The sequence below is a fragment of the Lissotriton helveticus genome, chromosome 3_1, assembly GCF_964261635.1.
Source record: "Lissotriton helveticus chromosome 3_1, aLisHel1.1, whole genome shotgun sequence".
NCBI classification, from domain to species: domain Eukaryota; kingdom Metazoa; phylum Chordata; class Amphibia; order Caudata; family Salamandridae; genus Lissotriton; species Lissotriton helveticus.
This window is the reverse complement of record NC_136061.1, coordinates 2,091,854,990-2,091,869,685: the sequence shown is the minus strand read 5'-3', so window position 1 is coordinate 2,091,869,685 and position 14,696 is coordinate 2,091,854,990. Positions and strand designations below refer to the sequence as shown.

Below are 14,696 nucleotides of genomic sequence, written 5' to 3'. Positions count from 1 at the left end.
CCTTAAGTATGCACATACAACCCCGTTTTAGAAAAGGCTGTCTGGGCGCATATCATGCTACATTAATCATAACCATTATAATTAAAATACATTATGATCAGGATACCTTTTATGTATTACACAATGTGAAGTCACCGTTCCCGGTCATAAAACGACATCTCACATTTTCTTGTAAGAAACTGTAAATCTATCTGGCCTACATGTGCTACTTACTTTGAAGCACCCACTTTTCTTAGGGACAGTCCTGGGGATCAGTCCATAGATACTCCTGCTTGAACCTTGACCAAGTCCATTTTACACCATGGGCCTCCAGAGCTTGTGACGGCAGTTAGACATCATGTGCCCCACTTCCTGCATCAAATATTAACTAGCTTCCACCCAAGTCCAACCGGGACCAAAACATTCTTATCCAAACCGAAGATCATGAGAAAATGTGAGATAAAAGTCGCCAAAACTGCTGTTTCAGAAATCAGCAAACTTCACATATTCACTATCACACATCAAGATATCAGAACCCCATCCCCCAATCTTTTATTGTCAGCTTAACCACCTTACCAGTTCTTTCTCCTACATACATGGAAAAGAATGATTTCAAGAATCCACTACTTTGGAAGATGTGCCGGGCAACTGTCCGTTGATGTTGCATGCCAGGCGCCATTACCTTGTGAACCTTCATAGTTTGTGTTCGAGGGACCATAAGCATGCACCCCATGTCCTGGAGAACCTCTTCCTGGATCCTTGCAAGAAACTTCTCAGGCAAGGCATTCTTGGTTACCATATGTGAGATGTAAAGTTACTTAAAGCCACTACTATATAATAGAGAAATGATAACCTCACTGCACCGGCAGCCATGCAACTGCCATTCACTCTACTGCAGTGCTAGAAAATGCTCTGCAATTTTTTAAGGTTGGCATTTTGGGGCTTCACCAAATACTATAATAAATACATAAAACTGAATTGTCTCCCTGTAACCTTGTTCCCAATTCACTGCTCCACAAAAACGTAATTAGCTTTAATGATTTGTAGGTCAGTGTTCCACTGGGGGCAGGCAATGATGCAGGCTCTTAATGGAACTTCAAACGACAAATGAGATGGAAAATAATAATGCAATAGTCTAAACCTGCCCCTCAGCACACCTTTGCCTTCGACGGTCACCGAGCTGCAATTCATAGATTGCAAAAGGAGCAATCAGCCCCTTTTCAGGTTCTGAGGGGTAGGTGGGGGTGTGATGTGTGTAAATCTATCAACAAACAAAAACAGTGATGATGCCAATCATCATCAAACAACAACATTTCAGTTGAAAGAACTATAAAAGCACGTGAATGTGAACAAATACAAGACTTTCATAAAACACGATAAATAACAAAACTCAATTTGCTGCAGTGCAATCGATAGAACTAATACAATTTCAAATCGCAACCTTTAGCACAAATGGTTTGATGGATCCAATGGAGTGCCCTCAATAAAATAATTACATACTACGACAAGATGCCAGAAAGCAAAAACCTCAAGAAAAAGCCCTAAAATGGTTCCTGATGGGTCCATTATGCCATCCGGCATACCAAAGAGTACCTGTAAGAGGAGGCTCAAATCCACTAGCCATCACAAAGGAAAAAGGTGCATAATGCAATCGCTAGTCTGCATAATCTGTAGTTATGTTGAGTGTGTTGTACAGATCTCCATAAGTTTCTAACGTGCATAGTTGGTTATATTACAAACTGAAAACTCAAATTACTCTCTTTAGAGAATAGTGCACCACTAAAATAACACTGTATTAAAAGAGACTTCAATATATATTGCTGTTTTTAGCTGCTTTGCATGGATTCAAACCTTTATACATTATGCTTCTGCCACTGCATGCTCCAATTTCATCTTGAAATGAGAGGATTAAAGGACTCGTCATTTCAATATATCAATATTGTGAGTTTTTCGGTCATTCCCTCACCTGTCTGGCCCACAGGCCTCCCAATGTGAATATCTGAAGGAAGATTCCCTGTCCACATGCTTTTAAATGGCACCCTCAGAAGGGATGCACTTTCTTCCTAGTAGAGGCCGCCACACTGCAGACACTTTTGAAGAGGTTTTAAACATTATCCAGATCGACTAGTAATGTTCAATGGATTTCTAGGTGTAGTAGTGGGACATGCCACATCTACTGGTCACCTACACTTAATCCTTGCACTCCTTGAGGGAGGAGATACCAACATAGTGGGTGCCACAGAGGAGAGGTCGCAATGGTTAGGTGATTCGGTGCCTGGTTAGCTATGTATTTGTTCAGTAAGTGTCAGTAAGTGTGGGACTGAAATGTGATCAGAGGTTGGAGGAAGGATCTTATGCAGGCATCAAGCAGCCCCAGGATTGAAGGTTTGCTGCTACGCGAGCAGCTGGGTCCTGTAATGGGTGGCGGGCAGGAGGTGAATGTGTGTCTAAGACTGGCACAGAAATAGAGTCAAGTTAGTTGTATGGTATAGATTTACATTTGCTCCATCCCTCTCACCGAGATACCACATAGAAGACCTTGCATCAACAACCTAGTGCCTTCTGGGAGTTGTAGTCCTAATCCACTTCAAATAATCAGACCGCACCGAAGTTCGAGGTTACAATTGTTTGTAGGTGGAAACCCCAAGGGCGGTCCGGGTGGCATGGAGTCAGCTGGTATCTGTCTGTATATATTAGGTGATCGCGTGAGGGCATGTACTTAGAGTGTGTCTAAGTACGTTTTTCTTACAGTTACACACCGTGGGTGCTCGCCTTGGATTGTGGCAGGGTTAGGTTAGTTACGCATTGAATCCCGTGGTTAAAGGGCTCGCTGCAGCCCTCAGCCTGGCACGGTAACCACGCCTGCGGCCAATGATTTCCCCCCAGATGTGGGAGTGACTAGAAGCGGGGCCCGCCGCCTCCCCCGGGCTGTGCGAAAACAGGAGCCTCCGGGCCTGCAGGGACGGCGTTTAAAGGCAGCGAGTGTTTACCAGGGAGGCAGAGTTCACGCAGGCAGTCCCGCCCCTAGAGACCGTCCAAGGAGGTCAGTGAGAGACGGCAGGAGGTAAACACCAGAGTACTAATGTGAAAGGAAAACCCGGGAAGAAAGCAGCCGACAATAAAAGAGACTTGCAGATCCCATACCTAGTATTATTATTCAAATATTCGGTTCATGGTAGCTGCGGGACTCAGAGCCCCCGTGACTGGATGGATGAGCCGAGAGACCGGCAGATGAAGCGACAACTGAATAACACACACCAATGACACAACAATACTAAAGGCAAACAGCCATGCTACACCCCGAAGTTAGCCCGGTGGAGGGCAAGCGTACATCCTCAGGACACCACGCTTCAACTAGCGCCTGCACACACGCGTGAAATGCTGCCGCCCGCTACGGCACACACATGACTGATTCATGCAGACAGGACACAGCACGTCAGGCGCGCAACACCCATTGGGCTCACGGGGCTTCAGCTCCCCCGCCCCCCGTCGTGTGTGTCAGCCAGGGCAGTGACAGCTTGGGGGGGGGGGGGGGGGGGGCTGGCGACAATCTAATTGCAGCCGCACCCGAGTACTTAACATGTCTTTAAAAGACCATCTACTTGTAAATGAGGCTTTTGTTGTGTTTTCACCCCACTTTACAGCCACTCTGTCTATGGTTCGAAGACTTAGCCCCCTTGTGTCCCCCCCCCTCCCCCGAAATTTGGCTCTAGTTGCCCGCGTGCAGCACGTGGATCACGCCTCTATAACTGATGCTTCAAGTTACACAACCAGAAATCAGGCGTTTAGCTGTGATCGTACCCTCGAGACCCGACAGCGCTACGAGGCCATCCTCATGGCACACTAGGCCTGTGGAAATCTAACAGCATTCACTGGGGGGTGCCAGGATGAGAGAGCAGGTCTCCCGGTGACGCACCTGGGACATTACCCAGTAGAACTCTTTCCCCAAATCAGTAGTAGTAAAATCAACTATACAATGGGGAACACAGAAGCAACTGTACACAAAGGACAGGCTAATAATGGCATGTACTCCATAAAGTGGGGACGGAGGAGGAACAGGAGGGAAAGCGGTGGGTACAGAAGGTAAGTGCACGAAAGGCCTCGTGGGACAGCACCCCGGCTTCTGGCGTCACTACAACTCATAGTGCTAACGATAACAATAGCCATTTAACGCTGGTACAAACTGGACTGCGTCTTGCAATTTAAATATCCACATGACATTTTTGTTTTCCAAAGACATTCTTGAAGCCGAGTGGCTAACTGGTCTCTGTAGCGCCTAGCTGCCTAAGATTCTAAGCGCATGAAACCAAGGGTGGAGGCTGCTAAATATACCAAGTCTTGCCTCCTTGTCTGTGGATAGCATTCAAAATCAAAAACCTCTGAGGGGAGAAGTGTCTTGTATGAAAGACCTATTCACCACAATGGAAGATACAACCAGGCGACAATCAGAGAAGTACTTACTACAGCTGCCACTATGGATCCGTCTGACAAATGAAACTCGGGAATGCATGCGTGGGGTCTCTGTGACATGCTTTTCACACTAGATTTACTGTGCGCACTACATATGGGAACGTGTATTTCCAACCACACACTACTTACAATTGTTACCTACTCACGCTATTGTGCAACTCACTCCTTACCCCCTCCAAAAACAAAAAAATCACGATGCCTCTCGGTCTCCCCAATGACATTTAAAAATCACACAGAGATCGCGAGCAAAAAAAGTAAACTCGACAATTCGAGACGCTCTGCTTGTTCAGTGCCTCGGGAAAGCAGGTCAGCAGCTGCCGAGGGAGCGCCCGCTGCCGCCTCAGCCCCACACTCTGCTGTTTACTTTTGCGCTTTCATTAAAGGCACCCTCACTGTGCCCACACCGAAGGGGGTGTCCGAGGCTCACTTACAGCTCACTCTAGAACCAGGGTTATCACAACAAGGAAGAGAGCCCAGCCAGGAGGGGGGCAGTGTCAGCGACGCCTCTGTGTGCATGCGTTTTTATCATCAGAGAACAAACAGTGCCCTTGCAACATCTTTTAGAGTAGCCCTCGTGCCAGGGACCCTGCACACCCGGACAGATAGCACAGATCTGGCGGCAGCGCCTCGTGGCTTCCTTCTATGTAGTGGGACTTATTTTATCTGCACCCAGAGAATGAACGGACTAGTAATGTTCAAGACATGAGTACATTTGTGGAGCAATCCATCAACCCACTGAGTTATCTCATTACACTTACACAAGCGTCGAATTCCACAGAACAGCAGAACAGTGGCAGGATGCATGACAAACCCTACATTTCATAGGTGCCGCGCTTCTGCAATCGAATGACCCCCAACCCCCCAAACTCCCCTCAGCCCGCTCTTGAATACAAACACTGGCAGACAGCAGCCGGCTTACCGTACTGGAAGCTGAGGCGCGGGAGCAGCTCCTGGGCGGCCGCCGCCAGCCCCACCAGGCACAGCGTGTGCAGAGCGGGCACCAGCCAGCCCCGTGTCGCCCCCATGCCCTCGGCTCCGGCCATGCTGTGCGAGTCCTCGCCGCCTTCCCTCGGACGGTCGCGGTGGGTAAATCCAAGTCACAGGGCAGTCCGCGCCGGGGAGAAGCGAGATCCGTGTGCCGCCGCCGCCACCGCTGAAAGCTGAGCCTGCAAAACTTCTCCAGAGCCCGCCTCCGCCTCCTCCTCTCCCTCAGACAGCAGCCCACACACTCCGGCTCGGCGACCTGCAAGAGGCAAACACGGCAGGCTTGAAAAAAATCTCCGGCTACCCATTGGGCAACAGGGGGAGGTGAGGCTGAGCAGAGCTGCGAGCTGTGGCTGAAATCAGAAGCCAAGCGCTGCCTACCTGAGCGAGCTGCGGCTGAAATCAGGAGCCAAAAGCTGCCTACCTGAGTGAGCTGTGGCACACAGAGCGATGGGGCACAAAACACAGAGCCGCAAAGGGTCTCAAAGGAGCAGATTGAACCGTGCGAATTACAAAGTACCAGGTTTAACTCTCCCTGCAGCTGCCACAGCACGACGCGCACTGCAAAGTACCTGAAAGGAGCAGGGTTAACTCTCCCTGCAGCCGCGCAACAGCACGGTGCGGACTATAAGTGCCCGAAAGGAAATGTTGAACTCTCGCTGCCTGCAGCCGCGCCACAGCTCGGGCCAAAGTACCTGGCAAAGAGACAATGCCAGCCCCGTTACCCAGAGTGACCGGGAAACGGGGCGGGACAACCATTTATGACAATAACCCTCGCATGTGCCTGTTCCGTGGGGACACCAACACATACTTACTTGCCGGTCTGCATTCTGCATACAACCACACACATGCAGGCAGCAGTCCACAGACTCGCCTCACCGACTGCGGGTACAGGGGTAGATCTTGGACCACCCTCACTGGAGTAGGAAGCGCCAGTACGGAGTAAAGGCGAGAACATAGGGCCAGCTTTTCTGATTTGTATTTACAATGTGTCAATTTAGAGCCCGGTACCGGTATAAATCAAACTATTGCAACCTTACTGTGCGGCTCTTCAGTTTCCAACACTTGCAATGTTACTAAGAGTTGTGTTAGCCAAGTCTATTTCATTTATTAAGGTAGATGTTCTGTTGCATATGTATATGTTTAGCTGCTTTTTTTGCACAAAAAATGCAGTAGTAGAACCCAGCGGCGGCTCCTCCGCAATGGGGGAGGAGCGTCGCCCCACTGCCTGGCTCAGAGCCATCATATGAAATATAAAGGAACATCATTGTTTTATTTTTCATTTGCCGGCTCTGAGCCAGCTTGTGCAGGGAGGAGGAGGAATGCTATGTGCACTCCCTAAGTGCGCATATGTGTTTGGCCAGCCATCTCAGGCCGACCGAAACACACATGCGCACTTAGGTTTCTCCAGGCCAGCTGCATTGAATAGTCGGGTTGGAGAAACCCCCACAGGCTCCCTGGTCTCAATGTAGCGTCTTTCCAGCCTGCTCTGACCAATCACCACACTGCTCTCACATGAGAACAGCTCAGGGAATGCAGGGAGTCAGTGATGTGGCCCCAGTGCTTGCTGGGACCAGGAAGGAGGCAGAGGGCAACGTGGGAGGCGGCCAGCAGCCCCAGGTAAGTGTTTCTTTTCCATTTTTATTCATTATTAACCCGCCTAGCTTGGGTTCCCCCTCCCGTCTCCCTCGCGCGCCTCCACCCGCCGCACTACCTCTTTATTGTGGCGTCCGCCACTGAGAAAAAAACAGCATTTCACAGGGACCTATGAAATACTGAAATAATTTCACAGTCACCATGAAAGTATAGCTTTCATCAGCATATTGACAGCTTTACTTTTGTCTGTTGTTAAAGCATCATTATAGTAATGAATGATAAACAAAACCTGAACATTCTAAAACCAGTTAGTTCTGCCTTGGATAAAACAGTTTCAACAATGCATTCCTTCTCCAGACATTTTTTTTTTAAGCATAGGACGTTTTTTCCCTAAAAATACATATTATTAACTACACAATGAAGTATTGTTCTTGTCTTTTTTTCTGCAGACAACCTAACTATAGTAATTCAGTATTTCACTAACTGCTTCAAACAAACATTTCCCTGTTTGAAAAAAAAACACATTTCATCCAAACAGTTCCATAAAAAAACAAGCATGAAATAATATAACACATTACAAGTACATGAATAAATGACCCTATAATACTAACCTGGGGCTCTGGTGACATTGACACCCCCCTCCAGCTACCGCCTCATGGCATGTGAACAGATTCTCTATGGGGCAATATAGGACCTTATAACACAGTTACCTGTTATGTATACTTTAAATATGCCCTCAGACACACAAGCACACACACATTTTATTACATACATTATATAAATATACTTGAAAACCAATCAGTACAAAATTGTAGTTACATAAACTTTTATTCCTTAGATTTTATATGGATTAGTCACATGGAGTTAGCAGGGAAACCGGGTTCGAGTCCCGGCAGGGACGCTCAACATTCTGTGATTCTGGGCAAAACATATAATATCCCCCTGCCTAACAAAATTAATGTCTATAACGCAACTGATGCTCGTGTAAAGCGCTCTGATACCTTTGGGTCGAGTTTGCGCTATATAAAACAAAAAAAGAATATTCATCCGGCACTGGGACGGGGTATTCAACAAATGTCATACCTGAAGGGTGACCCCTCATGCCCTGTTGTTACTGGATATCGTTGCAGATCATGCCCAATGAGTAATGCAGGCATGGGTATGGGGCAAGCATGCAACCAAATGCCAATCATTTTGTCAACATCTCACTGTGCAACTCACTATTTTCAGCCCATGTCCAACAGGTACACGGGGGACAGTACTTGGCTCATGTGGTGAAAAAAAACATATACACTGTGTTCAGAGCTCTGTAAGTTCTGGGGCTGTGTACTAAGCACAGAGCGTATCTTATCGCCACACGCTGTGCCCAGTGCACAGCAGGCATGGCCTGAAGACCATGCCCGGCATGCTTGGGCTAGGGGGACATGGCACGGTCAAAGGCCATGACCAAAAGTATGGATGACAGGGAGGCATGCAACCTCTAGTTGCTAATGTATATCATTTAAAAACACAAATAATTCCTGTAAATAATTTTATTAAGTAGGATCATGATTGTCTACTAAATTCTATACCTTACAGATGACACCATCCTTTTCTTCACTGGTGCCGTTACATATGGCGTCAGTTAAGGCATTGCGTCACATTATAGAAGCTGCAAATTATTTCATTTTTTTCGAATCTGTTGACATCGAAAATGACATCCTTTTTCTGTCTATACTCTTTGAGAGGGCTTCCACGTCTAGAGTGGCAGGGAAGTCTTACAAAAGCTTTCAAGTGCTTACGTTTATCTGTTACGTGGGGAGCCTAGCTGCACTATTCTTCTTCTGTCTCAATATATTTCGAGTGAGTTCAGCTCGTTGTTTACCCTGGCACAGCAGTCTCATGTATGAAATTAATGTCTGTGACACTATCTATTGTTTAAAACAATTTCTATTGACATTTTCAACAATGCAATAGACAACAGTGGGTGTCGATAAAAAGAACACATCCAGTCTCTCACCAGGACTGTGTAAAGTGGGAGAGCAGGTTATAAGTGGGAGGCAGCAGTTAGGGAGATGCAAGAGGGGGGTATTAGATAATGAAGAGGATACCTAGGGGCCCGGAACACATGCTGATGGACTGAGATCCAAGGATGGGGCGTGGAGAGCACATAGGTGCCAGGTTTATTATTGGGTGGATCATCAGTGCTAGATGGTGGTGAGTGGGTGGCCTATAGGGGCCAAGAGTTTGTGTGCACTATTAAAGGGAGCAGGCGGGAGAGGAGCTGAGAGGTCACAGAGTTCACACAGGTGCGGGGGGGGGGCACAGCTAAGACTGCAGGAGTAGTCAGCACCTCAGTATGTATGGAGGGAGCCTGGGTGGGAGAGGGCAATGGAGAGGACAGCGGTAACAGGAACGTGCAGGGGCACATGAGTTTCTGGAGTCTGAAAAGCACATTTGTGAACGTAGCGGACATGAGCATGATGGAGGACATATGGGCATTATTGTATTACTGCAATTACGTAACACACAACTGGACATGATTAAGGCATCACAGATGTCAAAATAGATTGGCAGAGATGTGCTGTCAGTAGGGTGAAGGAGCGCCCCTTGGTTAAGTGGATCTGCCAGACTCGGTGGGTTTGAAGGGTGATGCCTCTGGGCTGTACCAAGTTTGTTAACACATTTTCCCCTTCGGTACCTGTGTCTAGCAGATGTATATGTCTGTTAGGTAGCTGGTGGAGGCATCTGATGTTGGGTGTCATAGGTGTCAGCTAGTGGCCTATTGATGAAGTGTTGGGTGAGTGATCGGCATTCTTAGCATGCAAGATGGCACATTGATGCTGTGAGTGTGAATAGAGGGACATGGGGTGATGGAGCAAGGATTCGCACGTATAGCGACTTGCTTGAACTCATGAACCTCGAATAACCCTCATAGTATTAATCAACTTGTTTGTCTTAATAATTTCCCTTTTATTCTGACATTTTGGGTGTCCCAGAGAAGCTTGCCTATGTGTTTACTAATCCTAATACGCTTGCTATTAAGATGGCTGCTGCTACGCGGGAATTTCTTCTGCGCATGCGTCGGTCATACCCATGTGATGTGACGTACTCGAAGTTATGGTGGGAAACCTTTTGCACTTGCGCACTAGAATTAAAATGGCTGCTTTGTGTTCCCACAAGCCTGCAAGCTTGCATCGCTGCTTTTGCTAAGCTGTTCGTTCTGAGGTTCTGTGAATTTTGAACCCATGGGTTTCATTTTGTGTATGGCAGCCAATTTGTGGTTGCCCTCACATAGGCCATGATTGTGGCTGAAACTAGTCTTTTAAGGACATGTAGACCTTAGCTTGAGTTCATGCTGACTAATGTTTGACCTGAGTGAACTGACCCTGTTGCCTGAAGCTGACCTTGTTAAACCAGTTCCTGCCATTTAGCTGATCAAGATTGAGGATCAAAGCACAGGACATTGTAGAGTTTGGTATGCACACACACACCCCTTATCCTGCTTTCTGTTCCTTCTTTTATGGTCTGTTTATGATATGGGTTGTGGTCCATTTATTATGGGTTTGTCCGGCTTGTCTAAAGAAGAATGTTGGGTTTGTTCAATGATTGATTATGGGCCGGACAACTGTAAAATGGGTTTGTCGTTTGGCAGACCTTGCCTGTCCATGTTAGGCATTTTTTGCATGCTTGCAAAAGCTAGGACTGCCCCTTACTTGTATGCTGAAGTTTGTAACCCTAAGCATATAAAAGGCCTCTGTTTTCTGTATTCCTCAGACTACCTCATTCAGTTGCTACGGCTTCTGTGTGACGTGGCCTCACTTATTACATTTAATAAAGATGTCTTTTCATATTTTTAGCTTCTGTGCCAAGTTCTTTTTTATTAGTAAGTATTCCCTGAGAATGAAGATTTCAGTTCTTCAAATGGCGCGGCCAACGTGGGCTTCAGCCTAATCTTAATACTATAGTTTAGTATAAAGTAATGGGAATAATGTAAGGATTCCTGGTATACAGTGCATTAATTTTTTCTGTGTTCTAAAACTGTTCCTTTCCATTTCATGGTACATTACGAATTATGGCTTGATGTTCCCGTGCTGTACTCCATTTTGCTTGAAACTGAGTCTGCGCGAAATCTGCGAGTTTCCACAGCAATGACCTTTGGAACCATACCAAGTGGCAGTCCAAGCCAAGATGCGCCTGGGAAGAGGCATCTTCACCTAGTAGAAGTTGCTGATTTGTACTAAATGTATCACAATGTATAAATTGTTAAATTCACCATTGTTATGTGTAAGGAACATGTCATGGGAACCCGAAATTCAATGGGCGGGTATGAAAGATTCAAATGAGGGGCTTGAGAAAGTCAAATCCTAGGAAGTGTGATGACCTGTCCTCTCTTTTGCCCAATCGAAATTGGGGATCCTTACACTTGCAACATTTGGGGGATGGTACACTGACCCGAAAACAGTATAACTAGCCTAGTTTTAGTTAGAGAAGCTGTCCGACTTGTCCGAATAGCTGACCTATCACTGACCCAACGCACTCACTAGCTGATCGAGGAACAGAAGTGCTGCGGAGCACTCTGTCAGACAGACTCACTGACCCATTCGGGGTTTTGAGAACAATAAGTGCTGGCGAAGCACTTTGCTGGGGAATTCGATAACCCAATCAGGGTTTTAACTGATAGCTGCAGAGAGGGTGTAGCGCAGGCGTTGCAACTGAACTGCGGGTGCTGGTCTTACCTTGGTGGTCCTGTCCTGATCTTAATCTGGTTTTCCTGTCCTGGGTTGTCATTCTGCACCTGCTGGCCTACTGGCGACTGCATTCCTTGGGGTTCCTACTGTCCTTAACTGACCCGTGGCCAGGGTTGGTCTCCACACTGTTCTAGGTAAATATAAATCTGTGCGGGAAATACACTTATGTCCTTTCTTGCTTTCTGAAACTGCTAAAAGTCTTATTTGCACTTTGTTCCTTTTCTTACCTTCCCTGTGCTGACCAATAATAACGTTTTTTTTCACTTTTTGCTGTTTTATAAGCATGTTCCATATTTCCCCTTCCTTTAAGGAAATTGTGAAATACTGCTCATGAAATATAGATGTTCCCTTTCTTTACCCTCCTTATAGCCGAATTAAAGTGATTGCTTCGAATCATTAGCATGTTCCATTTTTACCTTCTCTATAGACAAATTAAAGTTATTTTGCCTTACCCACCTTCAAGGGGTATTCAGACTATGACATTTTAGCATGTTCCTTATCTTTCCCGTCCTTTAGACACGCCACACTGAGTCTAAATTCCTGAAAATGTCATACTAGCATGTTCCCTGTTCTTACCTTCCCTTTATAGTTCTAAATGGTTGGCATAATCTATTTTCTACATGGATACACAATTTTCATGATCTTGGTTATTGATAGCTTACTTGCTGTGAATTTCATGTTTTCTACTTTTGATGAAGAATAGATAAAGGTTTTCAAAACTTCCTGAGTCTCTGGTTATTATAAAGAGTGCAAATATTATAAATGTTATTGTATTTTGGTGACTGCTTATCTTTTACAGCTAGCTCCCTGATCCATTGTGATCATAGGTACCCGTGACGAGGATTGGTAAGTCAGGTACATTGGAAATAAATAGGAATGAACAGGGTTACTGGTAGTAGAGTGTAGGTTACCCGATTATATTTGGTATGGTGTATTAAAATTTATGGGCCCAAGTGTGCATTTATTAATCGGGTGACCTGCGCGCTCTATCATTGGCACTGGGCTGTATTGGAAGGCACCTGGGTGTAACTTGTGTTATGAGAATATGTGAATGCACCTGGCTATAATCATGGCCACTGGAATTATGTGATTGTGCGTCCGCTGCAATTTTTGCATAATTATATATTTGCCACATTTGCCACTTAATCCATCGTCTGGTGCATAATCAGTAGACCTTAACCCCAAAAATGTTTTGTTTCTAACTCAAACAGTTCAAAAGTTACTAAAACGCTGCAGCATATGTTACCACGCAATGGAAGGCCTTTTGCAAAAATTGACTGGTCACCTTTCTGTTGCTTATTGCTATGTTTGGGGATTAAACTGGTACTATTGAGGTGCACCTAATGCCCAGACAGTGTTAACAAGTACAAAATAATAAACCAATACTATTAGAAAATGTGCCGCATCACGCTGCTTAATTTGCCTTTTCTTGCTGCATAATTTACTCAACCCTGGAGCTAAATATGGCCCTCTGCTGCGGCATAATTCCAATGGCCATGGATAGAATGCATTGGCAAACTCTGCATATGGGGCAACAGTATGTGTGGAGGCAATTACAACAAATCTCTCTGTGGGGACCCATCCTTCCCCCAATGTCAAGTATGGGAAAATGCCGGTAGGTCCTTTGCCATTTTAGCCCCCTTTCCCTATGCCTTTCCCCTTAACCACCATGCCTGGCAATGTCCTTTGCCCTCAAGCCGCATCTGCTGTTGTTCTACTAAGAAGATGCGAGTTGAACTCAGTGGTGGCCCATTTCTCTTGGTAGGCAGTGGACAGGAGGTTTAGGATTAGCATAAGAAAGTGAGGAAGGACCATCCCCAAGAACAGACTAACAAGCTTGGGTAGTGATAGGAGAATGAGATAGTATCAGGATCAAATAGCCTTCCAAAGATATTCCTCCTTTGTCACTGATTTACAAGGGATATATAAAATCCATACACACAATTACATAAAATGAATCAAAATCCAGTCTTTTAGACTCCCCACCATATTATGTATTTAATTGAGTTTTCTATTTAACAATTTTCGGACTTTTTTTCACAGAGCGCTTCTTATTATCTTAAGCCTGGGCATTTCAGAGCAGTGGTCCGTCCAATGAACGCTATCAAGATGGAAGCTCAGATCATTTAGCTGTAGTGATTGCCTGATTTCTATATTGCGGATGTAGTGTCACTTTATACAACCCAAAAATAAAGGCAAACTTGTAGCCAGATACTTTGAGAACCATTTGAAGCTCTAGAGCTAGAAGTGTTATTTTAAAAACATTGACATCTATGATGACGTCATGGCAAGGCAGGTCTGGGCCGGGAAAGGAGTCCCATCTCTGTGTGTGGTGCATTGTGTTTTAATCCACAGATGAGGGCTGAGATGCAAACAGAATATTGACAGGTTTGTCTCTCATCCTTGACTTGGCTTTTAAAACATGTAAAAACAGCTCCCAAGGAGCCTGGAAGAGGGGGAGCACATTGAAGATTTGACATTGATTCCATTAGAGTTTATTTATCTGAATCTCACTGACATGGCAATTACATACTGTCTCGGTATCAAAGCAACTTATTGCAAGCAGCAGAACTAATGGGTTCTAGCCGCAGAAGTGCCTCGAAGCTTTGGCAAAGTGCCCTGCACAAACACTAGAAATGTAAATTAGGTTTGGAAACATCTCCAGGAGCCAGGCAGCATTTTTAATTTAGTGCACAAGCAGCACTGCACGCTATGAAAAGCAAGCATTATTCCGCAGGGTACACAGTGGAAAAATGATGTGAAAGCCTCCAGCCACCAGCACACGCTTGATTTAAATTTATTGTGAATTAATTTCCAAGAGCGAAGACAAACCTGCCAAGTCACTAGACACTGCCTGGAGAGTTCAGCCCTGAACAAACAAAGAAGCCCCCGATATGTTTCTATGCTATTTGCTGTGTCACAAAAATTAATTCCTTC

General features: G+C 45.7%; 1 protein-coding gene across 2 annotated transcripts in view; it reads right to left on the bottom strand.

Annotated features, from left to right (window-relative positions):
- Positions 1-6,131, bottom strand: part of SEMA4B (semaphorin 4B) — a 198,480-nt gene extending 192,349 nt beyond the window's left edge. The window contains exons 1-2 of one of the 2 annotated variants that reach the window (XM_078683247.1): positions 6,069-6,131; positions 5,369-5,692 (exon numbers count right to left, since the gene is read on the bottom strand). In XM_078683247.1, the coding sequence (XP_078539373.1) occupies positions 5,369-5,492 (124 nt within the window). In that variant the 5' untranslated portion in view covers positions 5,493-5,692; positions 6,069-6,131. Of the gene's footprint in view, positions 1-5,368 lie in introns of both variants that reach the window. The other variant, XM_078683244.1, reaches the window with a different exon arrangement.
- Between the last annotated feature and the right edge of the window lie 8,565 nt (positions 6,132-14,696).